At 31.4% G+C, this 19,527-nt stretch overlaps 2 protein-coding genes, 1 long non-coding RNA gene and 1 pseudogene across 9 annotated transcripts; 2 read left to right on the top strand and 2 right to left on the bottom strand.

Annotated features, from left to right (window-relative positions):
* Positions 1 to 5,839: 5,839 nt before the first annotated feature.
* LOC105111489 (pentatricopeptide repeat-containing protein At5g01110-like) lies at positions 5,840 to 7,304 on the bottom strand (annotated as a pseudogene).
* A 160-nt stretch (positions 7,305 to 7,464) lies between these two features.
* LOC105110687 (40S ribosomal protein S15a-5-like) lies at positions 7,465 to 10,807 on the top strand. Of its 2 annotated transcripts, none has more exons than XM_011005794.1 (2): positions 7,465 to 7,628; positions 10,168 to 10,697. In XM_011005794.1, exon 2 carries the CDS (start codon positions 10,190 to 10,192, stop codon positions 10,577 to 10,579), a length of 390 nt encoding a protein of 129 aa, XP_011004096.1. In that variant the 5' UTR covers positions 7,465 to 7,628; positions 10,168 to 10,189; the 3' UTR covers positions 10,580 to 10,697. The 2 variants fall into 2 exon arrangements, with proteins under 2 accessions (XP_011004096.1, XP_011004104.1); XM_011005802.1 differs by lacking the exon at positions 7,465 to 7,628 and adding an exon at positions 8,980 to 9,155 and having other exon boundaries at positions 10,168 to 10,807.
* On the bottom strand, positions 10,665 to 18,185 carry LOC105110723 (uncharacterized). Its single transcript, XR_839521.1, has 2 exons — positions 18,077 to 18,185; positions 10,665 to 10,934 (listed from the first exon to the last, which is right to left on the bottom strand). It is a non-coding gene; the product is annotated as an uncharacterized LOC105110723 (long non-coding RNA).
* LOC105110697 (40S ribosomal protein S15a-5) lies at positions 13,473 to 18,077 on the top strand. Of its 6 annotated transcripts, none has more exons than XM_011005856.1 (3): positions 13,473 to 13,717; positions 17,310 to 17,695; positions 17,812 to 18,077. In XM_011005856.1, exons 2-3 carry the CDS (start codon positions 17,332 to 17,334, stop codon positions 17,814 to 17,816), a joined length of 369 nt encoding a protein of 122 aa, XP_011004158.1. In that variant the 5' UTR covers positions 13,473 to 13,717; positions 17,310 to 17,331; the 3' UTR covers positions 17,817 to 18,077. The 6 variants fall into 6 exon arrangements, with proteins under 6 accessions (XP_011004158.1, XP_011004140.1, XP_011004134.1 ...); XM_011005838.1 differs by having other exon boundaries at positions 13,473 to 13,572; positions 13,701 to 13,717; positions 17,310 to 18,031; XM_011005832.1 differs by having other exon boundaries at positions 13,473 to 13,572; positions 13,691 to 13,717; positions 17,310 to 18,031.
* Positions 18,186 to 19,527: the final 1,342 nt, after the last annotated feature.

The raw sequence follows: 19,527 nt of genomic DNA, 5'->3' as shown, positions 1-19,527 counted from the left end.
ATTGATCCAAGTGGATTCCCTCTAAATCTGGATACAGTAAGCAAATATTTTTGAAATAAGTTCGAAACTTTACAAATGTCATCACCTGTGACATCAACCAAATTGGCGTTTACCGATATGCATACAAGTATCTGAGCTATTTTGGCATTTCAAACATGTAAAGTTGCTATCAATCTCGTAATTCGTTGTTTCAAATTCTTATTATTGGCAGTCCAGTCGCAGGTTGACTTGCAAGTTGTATAGATGGAGTAAGGAGACCTTCGAAATGGACTTGCAAGTTGCAGATATCGTTCATTTCTTGCAACGTTCGCTCTGTGTGTGTGTATCCAACAACACGTAATGCCATGATTTGGCCACGTTGTCTTGAAATCTTAATTTGGGATGATTAAATTAGTTAACAGTCAACGGTAATGGTAAAGATTTAGTCCAAATCGAAACCTGACCAGAATCTCAGGAGCGTTAATTTTGTCTCCGTTACCACATTCTTGATTTTAAACCACAAAATTCGAATCATTCAACCAGAGGATCCTACACTGGAAAAACCTGCTTTGTAACAATGATGTAGTCAGAATTATGCAGTCTAACATTTTATTTATTCGTATCGTCATCATCTTTCGACCGTGTTTGCCCTTGAAAACTTATAATTGAAGGCTAAAGTGCCCATCTTTATCGACCTTGATCTCAATTTTTATTAATAATAGAGACGTGTCTAATGTATTCTCGATCATTTCACACGCTTTAATTCAAGGGGTATTTATTTATTTATTTACATTAGTCTAGTTTAAGAAATTTAAGTGCGAGCCAAACCTAATTCTTAAGAAACCTGTCAGAATCTTCTTCTTTTTTTCAATTTAATTAATCAGGCCAGCATCCATATGGACGGAAAGGATAATTAAAGAGTGAAGAAATTTCGATTGATTGAGCAAATCTTGCTAATTGAGGGGAGAGGGGGGATTATGCATGCATTGATGCCACAGTAATATATCTAACTTAGCACGTGATGTATAAAAATAATAAAATAAAAATCTTTTAATTATGCTAGCAGTGTGTGAAAGCTCATGAAATACATACACAAAGCGGCCATGTTAGGTATAACATGACAGGGACAGACGATCGTTTAAGAATCGTCAAGCTATTATGATGTAATTTATTGTGGAGTAAGTCATATTTTTTATTCAAAGCAGCTCGCGTTTCATGATGAAAGCTTCCCAGAATTTTATTTTTTTTACCAGCTCTAGGTGAAGAAAATTTTATATTGTAATTAAACAATGTATGACTATCAAAAAGCAATAATAAACAAAGTTCGGAGACCTATAATTATTAATCATGAGATTGGTCAAAAGGTGTGGGAGATGGATTGTTATTGGCATATAAAAGAGGAATAAAAAGTTTATATATGTGTGTGTGTGTATAATGTCTACTAATATGTACTAGTAAACTAGTAGAAGTTATATGGTGTTTTTTAATCAAGTAATAGTATCTCTAAAAGAAAAGGAAAAAGAAAAGAACAGGAGAAAATAAAAGAAAGAAAGTATGGTCTCGCTATTGCAGCTTGAGATTTTATTTTATTTTTTTCAAGTAAACAATTTATCTATGGATACCTTCACTAATTAATGAACGGTGCCTTTCTATGGCCAATTGTAGAAACAATTTAGACCAAATCTTTCTCTTCATCTTCATCCGCATCTAGACGAAAATATGATGTTTCTTCAGCTTTGGAGGTAACCACGATATCATAAAAGATTTAACAAATCATCCTGTTGTGTCTAGATTCATGATGGTGAGATTATCATATTAATTATTATAAGCTATTTATTTTAATTTAAATATAGTTGTATTATAGATGTGATAACAATTTTTTACCAAAAAAAAATAGAAGAAAGAAAAGAAGTTGAGATAGCTAAATTGACTAATGTGATAACAATTTTTTACCAAAAAAAAAAATAGAAGAAAGAAAAGAAAATAAATGTTCTTAATTTTTCAATTCCCAGCTTGTTCATCTTTGAATCGGGCTAAGATTTTAACAGCAGTTTCTAAACACATTACTCTTCATTCTGAATAGTTGGATCGGAAATTGATGGTATAGAAGTTAGTCGTTTTGGCAGTTTCTAGATACATTACTCTTCATTCTGAACAGTTAGATCGGAAATTGATGGTATAGAAGTTAGCCGTTTTAACAGAAAACGAGGTTATTAGTGTTGTGAGCTTTTCTCAAACATTTCTCTTTTTAATCTTGTTATATTTTAAGAATAGGTTGTTTTTGATAATATGTATATTATAGCCCCTCGTTGAATCTAAGGAAAAACAGTTGTGAACCCATTATTTGTTGATAATGGAGATTTTTAAGTGGATTACGGTCCCGTGATTTTTCTCACATCGGGTTTTCCACATAAAAATCTTGATATTGATTTGTATAATTATTGTTTTATATTTGTTAATTATTTGATCCTTTTAATTGCATAAAAAAAAAATTAAAACTTATAAATTGTGAATTGTTCTAACCAGATTGGTATCCGGTTATTTGTTTCTAGTTTTCCTAACACATTCTTATAGTGCTTTAGTCCATGCATGAATCCATAATTTCAAGGATAAGGATGAGCTTCCTGAAGAAGCTGAAGAAGAAGAAGAAGACATCTCTTCTAAACCACAAAATCAGTAATTTAAATAATCAAGCAGTTTTTGCTAAATAATTAATCATGAATCACAAATATTCTCTCTATTTGAGCTCACCGAACAAAAGAAGAAAATAACAAATCCAATTGTGTGATCTGTAAGCTACTATTTATTTCGAGAACTTAACCCAGTATATATTAGAGGTTACATTCTAGATTTTTATTCTTAGATTGAGTATTTGAATTAATGAATATTTAAAATTTTATTCTGTTGTTAAAAGACACAAAATCACAATTATCTAAACTAAACATATTCTCATATTTTATGATGACAAGTAGCTCTACAAATACAATATATATATATATATATACATGAAAAATAAATATAAAATAATTCAATATTATAATATTTAAAAAATCTCAAAATATATAAATATAATCCATTTATTTATCTCCGTTTATGTTATTTATTAAATAACCTAGACTTATCAATATCATGATTGGATTTATTTAGTTAATATTACACTTTAAAAATAAAATATAGTATGTAGTTGTTGTATTTTATAAACATGATATTTAATAAATGTAATGCTTTTAAAATGCAACAAGAACAATCTATATCATTTAGCCAAATATTTTTTAATCAGTATCATTTCCTTAAATTTTTAAGTTTAATGTGCAAATTTTACCCAAAAACTGATTATGAAGAGACCTACTTTGAGTCAATAATAATAATCTAGCCAGAATTGTACCGTCTCCCATTTTATTTGCATCACCATCCATGCTTATCTTTGAAAATCAAGCTTAAAATATTTTTAGTTTAAAAATATATTAAAATAATATTTATTTTATTTTTAAAATTAGGAAATCAAAGTAATTTAAAAATAAAAAAAATTGAAAAAAAATATTTTTTTTTTTTTACAAAAACACTTTTCAGCTACAAAAACAAATAATAGAGACTTAGAATAGCAATGTTTTTTCTGTTTTTTTTCTCTTTTATAATTGTAGGCTAAAATGTCCATCTTCATCGACCTTGATCTCAATTTTTATTAATAATAGAGACGTGTCTAATGTACCCCTCAGTTTTTTTTCTCTTTTATAATTGTAGGCTAAAATGTCCATCTTCATCGACCTTGATCTCAATTTTTATTAATAATAGAGACGTGTCTAATGTACCCCTCAATCATTTCACACGCTTTAATTCAAGGGGTAATTATTTATTCACACTAATCTAGTTAAAAAAATTTAAATGCGGGTCAAATTTAATTCTTAAGAAACCTGTCAGATTTTTTTAAAAATACAATTAATCGTGCCCATATTGTCGGAAAGGTAATTGAAAGAACATTAGAACACTCTAAAAAAAAATGATCCGGCGAGTGGTGGCTCATGACCCAGCTAAGGATACATAATCCAGTAATATTAATTATTTGTGCAGCTTATGTTTCATAGTTTAATTTTAATTTTTACATCCGTATACATTTCAAAATAAAACTCACATGTCCTAATACTTGATTTAAAATAAGGATAAAAAGGTGTATTTTTCATTAATCTTTTTTCTTATTAATGTGTTCAGTTTTTTCCTAGAATTCTTTACTTGAATACAGATCTTATCATCATCATGAAATCAAGTTTTAATTATAAACAGTTATGATAATTTTGTTGTGAGTGTTGAAATACTAAGAATAATACCATGTATTGTAAGTTATTGATGAATTGTTTTTGATAATATCATTAAATTTATCATAGCAAATCATCATAAAAATCTTATAACTCAATATGTTATCTTATCTTAATTTTAAATTATACCTTATTAAAGGTTGACTTTATATGAACAGTTTGATTTAAATAAAGTGATTAAAATAGATACTAATTCTAAAAAAATAATACACAATAATTTATTTTTTTACAAATGAATAATATTTTTGATTAATCTAAATTAACTTAAATTAGTATGTTAAATATCTTTTCTCGAATTATGAACTCAACTCAACGTGATTAAATAACTTATTTTTAATATTTTTATTTAATTATATCATAATAAAAATATATGCCAATAGTTTTTGTCAGCAAACAGAAAAAAATTAAAAATTGAACCCAGTTCACAATTAACATGCAGTGCAAAAGTCATTTCAAAATTAGAGTATAGTATGAATGTAAATTGCTTTAAGAAGTGGTAGAAAATGGGGGCTGCTTTTGAAAATATTTATAGTATTTTTTTTAAAGTATATTCAATAATTTTAATATCTAAAAAAAATTATTTTAATATATTTTTAAATAAAAAACTATTTTAAAAAATATCTTACACCATAATCTAAAATAAAGTGTTAATATATTTGTATGATTTTAATTTATTAATATCAAAAATAAAAAAATAAAAAAGTTTATTTCAACATATTTTTTTAATAAAAAACTATTTTAAAAAATATTTTATATTACAATCTCAATCATACAAAAAATTCACAAGTAATAGCCAATTATCCATCGAGTCTAAATCCTTTTGCTAAGCTACCCAAATAAGACTGCATCAATTCGAAGAAAAATTAAGGCGGAGCAAAAAAATAATTCTGGCTGCCGGAGGAAAATCTTCTCTTCCGAGGAACTCGTCATGGAGAGAAACATGAGCAAATTTAAACAAATGGTTTGACGACTTTTACTAGCCCTTCATATCTCCTCGAGTGGAAATAAAAGCAGACTCTTCCGCTTTAGAACATCAGTTCTTAGCTTTACCTGAATCCTAATCCACAAACTGGGTTTAGATTATTGGCGACAGTACTGCTCATTTCTTGGTCCCACAGCAAATCATGGCAGTTATCAGCCATGCTATAATTCCCCGGCTTGACAAAATACACTTGTTCACACCTGATGGACAAGCTCTTCGAATGCTCTTTAAAGCTGAAGTAGAAAAATTAGCATGCAAATTATAGTAAGGAGTTAGCAACATAGCAGAGAGCAAGGAAGAAAACTACAAAACCATTTGAAATACCTTCGTCGAGAGCATCTATAATCCAACCAACATGGAACACCCCACAATAATGGAATCAACCTCTGCTTTCTAAAATTCTCTGAGCACATCTATAAAGAACACAAATGAATTCAGTAACATAGGTCGTGAAACGATATTGCAGAAAATAGAACAAAGAAAATAAAAATAAGAAATAGGATATCCCACCTCGCAGGCACAGAGACAACTGAATCCAGCAAGTATAAAACCTGTAAGATCAAAATAATTAGGATTTATCAGCTGGAATGGATCTGCTTAGCAGCATTTCACCACGAAACTGAGCTCTCAAGGTGTCCAGGGTCACATGGATTTTATTAACAATGAGAGGCAGCAGTACGGTGATCAAATTAAAAAAAACATCATCAGGGACAAATCCTTTTTGCAGCATTTCATCATGAAATCGAAATGCCTCATTCAAGCTTTCCCGGGAGGCATGTCAATTTTTCAAAGCTGTGTATGCGGACCTACCCGGACTCATCCCTTTCTTGATCATTTTCCGCAAGACCAACTCAGCCTCTTGCATCCTACCCTGCCTACAGAACCCATTCATAACTACATTATATGTAAATGATATGAGGCAACAGACCTTCTTTTTCCATCTTATTCATCCAAAGAAAAGCTTTGTCCATATGATCTTCTCTTACAAAACCATTAGTAAGGGTGCTATATGAAATGCTATCAGGAGTAACTCCTGCAATCAACCTTTCCAAGAACTCATCAGCCTTTGATGCATCAGCTGACCAGTAGCAGCCTTTTATAACAGTGTTGCAGGTGACAATGGTGGGTTTAATGCCCTTTTCAATCATCTCATCTCACAATCTAAAGGCTACAGATACATGGCCCACACAACAATATGTGTTTATTAAAATGCCATATGTAATGTGATTGAGGAAAATCTTCCTAGAGTTCACACCATCCCATAAATCATAAGCTTTCACAATTTCACCCATCTTGCAACACCCATCAATTAATGTATTGCAATATCTGGTTTGATATTCCTTCGAGTCATTGCCCCAGAAAGCTCGGTGCTTTATTCATATTCCCGTTCTTACAACGGCAACGAATAAGTGTGGTGAGGGTGTAGAGATCAGGGAACACAACCCTCTCCGCCATCTCAGTGGACAGCTCATCTGCATCTGTGAGCATCTTCTCTCTGCACAATCCATTAAATACCGTGTATTGTACGCAACCATATCTAAAACACAACCCTACTCTAGCATTTCATCACGTTTCTTCAAAGCCTCCAGGATATTTCAGTTTTTTAAAAAAACCATTTACAAGAATAGTGTGAATCACATTTTCCAGAACCAAACCAATTTCTTCATATCTCCAAAATACACTAATGCCTGATCACGATATTTGTTCCTCGAAAAAACTACAATAAGGGAACTAAAGCTAACTAAATCAGGAACAACACCTCGACATAACATTTTACCAAAAATTTCTTCAGCTTCAGAAGAATTGTCTTTTCTACAGCTGCCAACAGGCAATGTGTTATGTGTAGTAGCATCAGGGCCCGGCCTAATGTTCAGCATCTCAAGCAAAATTTCATCTGCTGTTGCATATCTTCCCTTTTTCATAACGCATTGACCATAATGTCTAAAGTATAAACATTCAATTCAATTGCAATTCTAACAAATTCCCTATACAATTCCCAAGCCAATTCAACCCAACCCATCTTCATCATAGTTATTAAACTTGGATTGGCCGATGAATTGACCCAAAAACTAGTGGATTTGGTGACTAGACTGAGTTAGGTAAAAAACTGGAAAATACATAAAACCCGGTCAACCCACCGGGTTAACCCATGACCCGGGCGAACCCGGGAGAGACCCGGCATATATATATAAACTTTACTAACAGACAATAACAATGTATTCCGCCCTAATTTCGGTCGAGTAGAAGAAGAAAGCCACAGCCGTTCAGTGGTGAATCAGTAGATCAGAGATGCCTGCTTCTGGTCTCATCTAGCTTCTTCAAGCAGAGAATTAACGGAATTTTCAACTCAAACCAAGGTAAGAACCATGAATGCTGTGATTTAAATCTTTCTTGCCCCTGCAATTTTCAAGACTCTGCCCAGAGTGTTTGTTTAGGATTTACTTGTATTTGCATCAAGGCCAATTGAATTTGCAATGCATCAAGAACAAGAAATTATTCGTATTTTTCAGCCAAAAAGGAACGGAAAAATGCAGAGGGAGCTAGATCTGAAACTTGAAAGGTAGCCTTTTGATCACCTTTCATTCTACAAACCCGTAGAGAATGTTTTCGTAAAAGCCTGCGTCTAGCAACAGGCACCCATAGAAACTGTTTTTATGAAGAACTGGGGCATGAGAATGTTAGGAGCTCTATCTTTCACAATGTACAAGGACCCATGGAGGGGTCTTTATATTTTAGCCTTCCTAAAAAAATCCCTGCATTAGATTCAACGCAGAGAAATAACTGGATTTAACATCCTATGGCTGACCTTTTGCATTTACAATTAAACAAACACTTTCGGGTGCAAATTGGCGAGAAAGTGGCCAGTAATTGTCTTGGTTTTTCATCCGGGTTGACCCGGGTTAGCCCGGGTTGACCCACAAGATCCATACCGGGTTGGGTTTTGTAACTATGATCTTCACTAACCCTCCAAGAAGACTTCCAGGATTTTATAATTTATAGGCACAGAACAGCCTTTACTCGTAAAAATCCTAAACGCCTCAGTCCCTTCCCTTAACTCCTAGCTTGCACATTAAAGTTATTATCAACAAATCAAAAACCAGATTATTAGTGCCACGATTGCTACACATTGATGACACCAAAGCCTCAAAGACCTGAACCCTCGAAACCCACTTCTCCTAATCATTATAAAAATAAAAGCTTGGGCATCAGATAATCTTGTAGTACGTACAAAAACATGAACCATTGCACTCAATGAATGCTTAAAGTTTGTAGCTTTTAAAGATAAGCGATCAATAAATCTTTGACCCAGTTGCAAATTACCATTACAAAGACATAGAGCATCAACTAGAATTGATGGGTTTAAGCAAGGTTGATGTGGATGAAAATAATTTACATTACCTTGCTTTAAAGAGAAGAGAATTTTCTCCACCATTAAAGAATCAGGCAGTGGTGTTGTTGAAGAAAAGTTGGGTTCTTTGTCTGGGTTTTGAGATGTTTCTAATATTTGGAGATATCCAAAGCCAAGTTCTCAGCAAAATTGTGTTGTTTTAGTGCATACCATTAAGTAATTGGAAATGGATGAAGGGGCTCAATTAAGAAAAAAGTTTGGTACCTGTAGACCCAACTGAGAGATGTTAAGTTTGTGAAGGTAAATGAGAATTGGTGGAGGGGTCATGGCTGAGACTTAACGTAGAAAATGTTACATGGTTCCTTTTTAATAAAAAATAAAACCTCTTTCCCTAAGGCCTCTCATTCCCAATCCCAAAATAAACCCACTGCCGCCGCTCTGCTGCATTTTTCTCAGGAACCCCTCTCGCCATTTCTCCCTCTCATTTTATCTGTAATACTCTCTCTCTCCTCCATCAATTCAATATTATTAGCAGGTAATCATTGCATTTTATTAACCTCTTATTCTCTTTGCATCCTTTGCTTTGCATTTGAATTTTTCGAATTTCTCGAGTTTTTTTGGGTAATCATTGGCATGGCTTTGGCTTTATGATTTTATATTTTTTCTGGTTGCTATTTTCCGAATTACAGCTTAGGTATATACATGCCTCTTGTTTTGTGTAGATGTAGTATTTAATTCGAATAGTAGAATTACATTACAAAAAGGTCTATGAAATTCTGAGTAAGGCATAATCATTGGGGTTGGTAGGCAGGCTAGCGAGCCATTTGCTCGTAGAACCATTATGTCGTTTTGCTTAGGAAAATGACAGTACCTTGACAAGTGGGAATTATAGTTATGCTAGAATTTCTCAGTTGCAAATGTATTAACTTCTGACAAAAATTGGTTACAATTACATGCACTTTTGTCCATTGCTCTCCTTTTCTCTGTTCCATGTCTGTTTTTATGTTTTCTTAATATCTATAGGATTATTGTTAAAAAAAACAATCAGGTAAATTTCATAGCCTATGATTTGCTTAATTCTGTGATAGTAACAGGTGAAATTATAGTTCTCAGGTTTGGAGTCGGGTTATGAATATCTGTAACCTGGTCAGGTTGGGTTCAGGTGTCCAAAATCCATGCCCGTCACATTTATGGTTGGGTATGGATAATAATTTTAGGTTCAGGTTTAGGTATGAATAATACCAAACCTGACTTATATATACTCATTGTCATCCCTAATTTTGAGTTTATATCACATGGTTTAGCCACCCTTAACCTGTGGTCGAGTTGCGCTGCTATTTGTTTGTATGCACAGAATTTTCCTTCTACTATTATATTATATTTATTGTTGAATAATTGTGTCATAATATGATATTATGTGATTTTGTACATTCAATTAACGTCATTGGTATGGTATTGATTGAAATGCGTGGTTGATGATTTTGTACTTCAACATTAGATGTTGATGGTGTGATGGATTACAGTTCCTTTGCATTTAATTTGTCCAGCTTGCTGTGAAGAGAGAGTAAGATGGGGAGGAGGATATTGAACGATGCCTTGAGGGCAATAGTGAACGCAGAGAGGAGAAGTAAATCTACCGTGGAGTTACAGCCCATTTCTACTGTCATGTCTTCTTTTCTTAAGATCATGAAAGACAGGGGATATATAAAAAACTTTCATGTTTACGATCCACACAGAGTGGGAAGGATAACTGTTGAATTACAAGGCAGGGTTACTGATTGTCGAGCTCTCACTTACAGGCAAGACATTAAGGCAAAGGATATAGAAGCTTACAGGTTGCGGAACCTTCCTACACGCCAGTGGGGTTATGTTGTGATCACAACTCCGGATGGTATATTGGACCATGAAGAGGCTATCAGTCGGAATGTGGGAGGTCAGGTTCTTGGTTATTTTCACTAGATGTGTCTTCTGTGTCATCTTTTCAGATTGTGAGAACTTGGAAGCACAGAAGGACCATGATGGTTCTTGTTTTCTTTTCTTTTTATGAAGGGTAAATTAACTTTCAATTGAAGCCCGTCTCTCCTCTCTCTTTTAAATGAAATGAGTTAACTTTGGCTATATCAATTATCAAAAGTAACAGTCAATGGCTCCTTTATCATGTCGTCAAGTTCAGACTTTGCGACGCCTGGATGATATCATGGATGTGGCAAAACATGTTGCTTGAGAGGTTCAGTAAGATCGATCCATCAAACACGAAGGAAATTAGCTGCCATGTGCACCTGTTGCATACTTGAAGCATTTTGATTTTGATTGCCTTGGGAACCTTTCAGGTTAAGCGTGAGTAAAGAAACTAAAAAATCAATTAAACTAAAAAATTCAGAAAAAAAATTAATTAAATTGATTAAAATTTTAAAAAAATTTATTATTTTGGTTTGGTTTAATTTTATTTTATAAACCTGAAACCAAAAAAATTAAACTAAATTTAAATATAAAAATTAAAAAATCAATTTAAATTAAAAAAAATAAGCTAAAACTGAGTGAAACTAAAAAAAAAAATTAAAATCGAGTCAAATAAAAAAAACTAGATAAAATCTGAAAAATTAAGTCAAATAAAAAAAATTGAGGTAAACTAATTTAAAATAATTTTTATTTTTAAAAACAATTTAAATTAAAATCGATTAGTTTGAAAGTTTTACTTTGATTTTTTTAAAAAAAAAATTAGTTTAATTATTTTTTTTATAAAAAACAAACTGAATACCGTTCAGGCTCGCTGATAATGCTAAATTCCTCCTGTTTCAGGTCTCAGGTAAAATCCTATTTGTTGTGGCTTGGGGCCATGGGAATGAGCACTCTCATAACTAATGCGTTTTGCAGTAAGTAAATTAATTTTTGGTAGAATATCAATATTTTCTTGTACAAACGACGTCATTGAAGGAAAAAAGGCCCTTTGCTTTATTTTATTTTCTTTTTGAACAAATGAAATGTTTTGATTTTTTTTTTCCTTTTAAGAGCATTAACATCATCTTATGTTTTTTTTTTGTTTTTTTCGAAGAAAGAAATATGTCATTTACCTGTGTGAATACTGAAAAGCAACTATAAAAGCATGGTTATTAATTCTATTAACTTAAAGCAATCTCAATTAACTCAAAACAATAATTAAAAAATATATTTTAAATTTTAATATTTTATATAAAAAATTAAAATATATATATATAGATATAAGTTATATATAGTTATCTTACATGTAAAAAAAAATATTCCATATAAATATAGGTTATAAATATGGTTATCTGATAAAAAAATAACTTACATAAATAGAATATATATATATATATATAGTGTTATCTTACTAAAAAAAATTAAATAACATTGCATGTGAAAAAGTTAAAAAATATCTCATATAAATATAGTTGTCTCACATAAAAAATTTAAAAACATTTACTGGGATATAAGCTATAAGAAAAATATGTGAAGATAAGTAGTCCCAAATTATTTTTATATTTTTTTGGTTTATTTAAAAAAAAATAAAGATGAGGTTTCACTTTAATAAAATCAGGTCAATTAGGTTTAGATTAACCCAATAAATCATTTAGATTTAACTACATTAATTACAACCTTGAGTTTTTATCATTTAAAATCTAATCTAGGTTTTGAGTTCTTATTAAACTGGACTGAATTTTATATCTATACTCTAAAATTCTATAACTGGATTTTTTTTTCATGCTGAGCAGGACGAAAGCAGCTTAATATTGTTTTTTTTTCAAAAAAAAAAAAAAAAAAACCTCTACCATAACAATTCCCGGCCGTAACTTAATTGGTCTGCGCGCATGTGGCTGGCAAGGTCACGGGCTCAAGCTCTGGTGGATGCAAATATTTTCTGAATTGTCATTTTTTTTTATTCACTCCCTTAAAGAAAATAATAAAGTTGGGTAAGATGCTAGGCTTTGTCCCTTCTTTTTTTTACCCTTTGTTTTTTTTAGGGTTTTTGTTTCATGGCACTCAAAAATAAAATTGGTAGTTTCGTTTACTTTCTAATTTTAACACGGGTTTTAAATATTATTATAAATTCTTATTAAACACATGGATATATTATTTTAATTTTTTTTATTAACTTGATGTAATAATCATAATTTTCTTAACACAGACAATAATTATAATTAAAAAACTTGATAAAAATAAAACAAATATACTTTTTTAATTAGTAATATCAATTATCAAATGATTTTCTCACCTGATGTCTTTTCACGTTTATGGTTCAGCTAATTGTGTAGTTGGTATTATAGTATTTTTTTATATGATTATAGTTTAAATATTTCAGAATTTGATAACTATTGTGTTTTAAAGTATTTTTTATTTAAAAATATATAAAAATAATATTTTTTACTTTTTTATCAAGATTTTACAGAAATGTAAAAAGTATTATTTTTATGTATTAACATATCAAAACAATAAAAAAAACTAAAAAATTAATTTTAAACAAAAATATTTAATTTTTTAACAAATAATGTTTTGATCATAATGCCAAACATGCAAAATATTTTTAAAAATTATAAGTTATATTTTTTTTATTAAATAAAAATATAATAAAGAGTTTTTAGCAGATTCATATAAAATCATAATATATATTAATTAATTAAATATTTTTAAATATGTCAGAGAGTGATATGCACGCAGCGCATAAACAAATTTAGCCTAAAATTTGAAGGTAAGAAGTTGGGTATGGAATATGGATACTCCATTATCTTTTCCATAACCTTACTCAAAAGTCAATAATAACCTTAAAGTTTAACAAAATCACATTTATACCAAGTAGATATATTTTTTAAAAAAAAAATCAATTACGTCCCCAGGGTTTCTCCTCGATCACTTGCCAGCAGACAACACACGAAAACAGAAGGGTTTTAGTCCAATCCCCATTGTCTTTTTTATCTCCGGATTTTCTCTCAAAAAAAGTTAGTTTCCCTTCCTATCTCAATAATCACCCATCCTGCAAATATTTAGTATTTTTATCTCAATAAACATTTATCTCATTTTTACCTCTCTCTACGCCCCTGCGATCTGTATCACCAGTAACCGTTAGGGAGAGAGCCTCTTCAGGTACATCTCTTTCTGTCAAACTTTACGTATTTTTGTCATTAAGTTTAGGCTTATGCTTATTGATTCCTTTTTGGTTGCTGAGAAAACTGAGAAACAGAAAGAAAGTTTTGATTTTTTTACGGTGAAAGTGGAATTGAAGCTATCAATCTTGTGACTTACATCAGTTGTTCTTTTTTTACCATCGTGACAGTTTAGAATGGCTGTTGAATCGGTATCGGTATAGCATTTTCTATCTTTATCTGTAAATTTAGTTACTGAAATAGAGTGTAATTGTTGATCCCAGTTTGGAAAAAAAAAGGTCTCTCTGTCGATTTTTATGTAAATTTTATCAGACGGTTAAATGATTATTTTCTGATTTTATTTCTGGGTGGGCAAGGATATGGCAGTGTTGGGATTCCCTTGTTCAGAATGGCTTCCTTGTGATTTTTGGAGTACGCATTTTAGAAACCAGAAGCTTTGCTAAAGAAATCAGTTTCGACAGTTTTAGGTTTATGAATACTGTGAAATGTGGATAACTTTTTGATGCTTTGTTAAATTGGAGATTTCTCTATCATAGGGAAATAAGGAATGCTCGATAACTTTTATATTCCAGAATTGAGCAATACATGTGTGAAATCCCGGTACATTATAAATACTGTAACCGATGATTGTGGAACATGATTGTAAAGTTCCGATAAATCAAATAAGATGATTGGAAACATAGTGAAGATTTGATAAGAAAGATTTAATAAAGAGGTATTATGGATGATAAAAATGATTCCTGAATTTAGCCTGAAGATGTTGGAAAGGCCTAGGGTAATTAAAGGGGAGGTATAAATACAATAAGACAAAAATCAACTCATTTCTTCTCTAAGAGGTGCCGGCCAGAACAGCCCACTCCCTTTGTTCTTCTTCACCAAATCCATTGCATGTCCTTGCAAAACAAAATGGTTGTGAGATTGTAAATTTGTGAGGAAGGAAGCTACACTAGAAAACATTTAGAAAGAGAGAGAGGGACGGATAGAGAAGGGTAAGGAAGAAAAAAAATTCAAGTGAGCTAGAAGAAGAGAAGAAGAAGAGGAAGAAGTTGTCAGGGAAGCCACAACTTAGGCTCAAATTCATTTGGTAAGATGATTTTCATTGTTTAAATTGTGTTATTGGTAACATTTGATGGAGATGATGAAAAACCCCAAATGTTATAACCTTAGGGTTTGTATGCATGTTGAAAATAGAGGTGTAATGAAACAAACATGTTAAGTGAACATTGGAAGGACACAAAACTAAAGAAACTATAGAAGAAAATTGAAAGAAATCAAGTAGAAATTCCTAACCTAAGAACCGGCCAGCCTTGAACCAAAAAGGGAGTGATAAATATGATTTGGAAGGGGAAATGCTAAATGTTTAACAAGCCTTGTTTAGGATAAGTTGTGATTAAAAATGGAACTTTGGATAAATGGAAGGATTGTGTGTTATTGTATACATGAAAGGTTGTTCAGGCGCAAGACTAGTAAGGAACTTGTTGTAAACACATCTTTAAAGCATAGAACTAATATTTAGAGTGAAAATATGGGAATGATGTAAAAAGATGAAGTAATTGGAATAAAAGAACTTGGATGAGTGGGCATATTGGTGTTGGCCAGATTTGGGATAAAAAAGGAGGGATGGAAATTTAGTTAAAATTATAATGTGAAGTGTTAACAAGTGGGTGAATGGTGGTATAGTGATGTAAGTACAATTATTGCCATTGATCCTTAATTAGAAGCATCAATACATTGCTAAAATGGATGGTAGAATGGAGATTAAGTGTATGAACAAGTGTTAATGAATTAGAGGAATTAGTGTGAAATTTGTACATGTACATGTGAAATTGAGGACATCCAAAGAAAAACAAATGGGACCATTCGGTCAAGTTCATGAGGTTAGGGGGGAGAGAAGAATATAAAAATGTTGTAATGGAATTAACAATGATGAAAAGATAAGTTTTGGAAAATGAGGATTTTGAAGTAAATGGGTAAAGTTAGCATGAGAAGGGGATGAACTAGAAGAAATTATGTTAAACATTGAAAAAACCAAGAGAAAACACTTAACATTAGGGATGGACAGATTTGGTTAATAGGAGGATTGTGCTTAAAGGTTCTATAGGGAATATGGAATGAAAATACTTGGTTGATTTTCAAATCCATAGATTGAGAAGCTGGACAGTTTAGTCACCTGACTTCCCAATGAGATTAGAAATTGAAAATGATAGAATCAGAAATAAGTTTCTTGGAAGTTGTAGCTAGGGATGTTAGTTTTCAAACAATTCTGACCTTACTTAATTTGGAGTTATAATACTACAGAAATGGATTAAAAAGTGAAGAAAAGTCTAACCGAATCTTGCTGGACAGATTTGTATAAAGTGCGACAATGGGTAATTTTGAGTATGTTAATGGCGGAGCTGGGTTTTCGTCCCTTCAGTAAAATTGTAGTTTCATATCTTAGCTTTTAAAAAAGTCAAGCCACACCCAAACCCGAGGTCTATAATGTTAGTTATTAATAAAATATTGAACATTGGTTATTGATTATGAGTGATAACTGGTGTAGAAACTGTAATGAGAAAATTAGATGAAGGAAACTAAAAGGAAACCTCAATTAATTTGTGGAAATAAACTTATGTGAATGGAATTCGCAATGATATGAGAGCTCACATTATAGTGAAGCTATGAAATGATACTAATAAGACCTCTTGATTCAAAGCATGAGAGGTGCTTGGAGCAGGATCATCTGCAATAGGAGGAAACCGGTTAGTCAGAGAAGGAGGTAGGTGCATTGCACCTCTGCCAATTAATTTTACCTAAATCCTTGATACTAATTATCATTGCTTTGATTACAGTAGGTGTCCATAATAACAAGAATATGAATACTGAATAATATTTAATTGACTAGTTTTCTGGTTTGGAAATTAGTGGTGTTAGTGTGACTGGTGACCAGGAATAAAATTATTGAAATGCAATTTAATTTGACTAGTTTCCCGGCTTGGAAACTAGCGGCATCAGTGTGGCTGATGACCTGGAATAAATTTATTGAAATGAAATTTAATCTGACTCGTTTCCTTGTTTGGGAACTAGTGGTGTCAATATATCCTCTTTGAATGGATGGCAAGAGAAATAGAAAAGAAAGACAATGGTCCAGTCAAAGATTACTGGTTTTATTTAATGTCACCTTAATTTATTCAAAAAAAAAAGTTGCACAAAGGTTCTGGTTTTGTATGAGTTTCTCAGTTGCAAATGTATTGACTTTTGTCAAAAATTGGTTACTCACACTTTTGTCCACTGTTCTCCTTTTCTCTGCACTATATCCACCTGTATGCTTTCTTGATATCTATAGGATTATTGTTAAAAACAAACTAGTAGGTAAATTTCATAATTTGCTTAATTCTGTGATAGTAAGTGGTGAAATTATAGTTTTCGGGTTCAGATTTGGGTCAGGATGGAGTCAGGCTTAATGATTTTGTACATCCAATTAACATCATTTGTGTGGTGTTGATTGAAATGCGTGGTTGATGATGTTGTACTTCAACATTTGATGTTGATGGTGTGATGGATTACAGTTCCTTTGCATTTAATTTGTCCAGCTTGCTGTGAAGAGAGAGTAAGATGGGGAGGAGGATATTGAACGATGCCTTGAGGGCAATAGTGAACGCAGAGAGGAGAAGTAAATCTACCGTGGAGTTACAGCCCATTTCTACTGTCATGTCTTCTTTTCTTAAGATCATGAAAGACAGGGGATATATAAAAAACTTTCATGTTTACGATCCACACAGAGTGGGAAGGATAACTGTTGAATTACAAGGCAGGGTTACTGATTGTCGAGCTCTCACTTACAGGCAAGACATTAAGGCAAAGGATATAGAAGCTTACAGGTTGCGGAACCTTCCTACACGCCAGTGGGGTTATGTTGTGATCACAACTCCGGATGGTATATTGGACCATGAAGAGGCTATCAGTCGGAATGTGGGAGGTCAGGTTCTTGGTTATTTTCACTAGATGTGTCTTCTGTGTCATCTTTTCAGATTGTGAGAACTTGGAAGCACAGAAGGACCATGATGGTTCTTGTTTTCTTTTCTTTTTATGAAGGGTAAATTAACTTTCAATTGAAGCCCGTCTCTCCTCTCTCTTTTAAGTGAAATGAGTTGACTTTAGCTGTATCAATTATCAAAAGTAACAGTCAAGGGCTCATTTATCATGTGGTCAAGTTCAGACTTTGCAACGCCTAGATGATATCATGGATGTGGCAAAACATGTTGCTTGAGAGATTCAGTAAGATCGATCCATGAAACACTAAGGAAATTAGCTTCCATGTGTACCTGTTGCATACCTGAAGCATTTTGATTTTGATTGCCGTTGGGAGCTCCTCAGGCTGATTAAGCAAAAGTATGGGTAGTTTCTTAATTCCTCCTGTTTCATCTCTTAGGTAAAATCGTATTTGTTGTGGCTTGGGACCATGGGAATTAGAGACCATTGGGAACGTGGATTGTCGAAATTTTAAAATTTATATATATATTCTAAATGTTTTAATGTGTTAACTTTAAAAATAATTTTTTTAAAAAATAACTACAATTAGATTCCTAAATAATCCCTTAATACTTTCATAACTGATGCAATTTGCAGCAAGTCAATTAATTTTTGGTAAAACATCAATATTTTCTTGTGCAAGCGACGTCATTGAAGGGGAAAAAAAAGCCTTTTGCCTTTTTTTTATTTTAATAAATGAAATGTTGTTTTGATTTTTTCCCTTAAGAGCATAAACATCATCTTATGTTTTTTCTTTTTTTCAAAGAAAGAAATATATTATTTACCTATGAAAGCGAATTATACCAGCACTCTAAAATCCAAGTGTTCTACGCTGTGGGTCTGATTTCAAAAAACTAATCTTGTAAGATTTGGTGCCTATAACGTGTTGCATCGTCTCATTTCAACAAAAGATAAGATTAATTTGGATTATATTATTGTCCTTCACGATGCTATTTTTCTAAGAAATAATTTTTAAAATATTAAAAAAACATCCAGCGTGTTTATTTATTTGTTATTAGATAAAAAAATTTAAATTTTGCGGGGTTAATTTCAATGTGATCAAGCAACTTATTGAGTTTAAAGATAAATTGAAGTTTAAAGATAAATTGAATAGTAAAAAAAAAAATTAATTTGACTAAAAAAATTTAAAATAATATTTAAAAAAAAAAATACTGTAACAACAATATATTAAATTGATTTAATTTAATTTAGGTTAATATATCAAGTCTATGTCTTAATTTATGAGACTATAATAATCTCATATTATACAAATAAAAATAAACTAAGAAAGATAACTTCCAATAAATTCTTATATTGAATAATAATTTTTTTTTCTAGAAATCAACTTAAAAAATAACCTAAATGAGACATTGAACATAAATTTGAGATATTTTATACAATTTGTTTTCTATTTACATGATCATCTAACTCAAAAGAATCTAAAATAATACTAGAAATAACAAAGACATCAAGAGTTTTAGATTATAGAACAGGTAATGGTCTTTAATCAAAATATTTTCTATTTATAAATGTATTAAAATAATAATAATTTTTATTTTTTAAAATTTATTTTTTTATTTTTAGATTATTTTTATATACTGCTATTAAAAATAAAATTTTAAAAATATTATTTTAATATAATTCTAAAAAATATATACTTTTAAAATGGAAACACCCATTAATACTGTATATCTCGAAACAAGAATGAAAGCAAGACAATTATTTTTTGTTGCTGACATGGGAAAATCTTATTGGATAACAAACCTCACCATACGTGGC

The sequence above is a fragment of the Populus euphratica genome, unplaced genomic scaffold (genome assembly GCF_000495115.2).
Source record: "Populus euphratica unplaced genomic scaffold, PopEup_1.0 scaffold3.1, whole genome shotgun sequence".
Classification (NCBI taxonomy): Eukaryota; Viridiplantae; Streptophyta; class Magnoliopsida; order Malpighiales; family Salicaceae; genus Populus; species Populus euphratica.
Note: the sequence above shows the minus strand (reverse complement) of the source record. Positions and strands in the feature narration are given on the sequence as shown.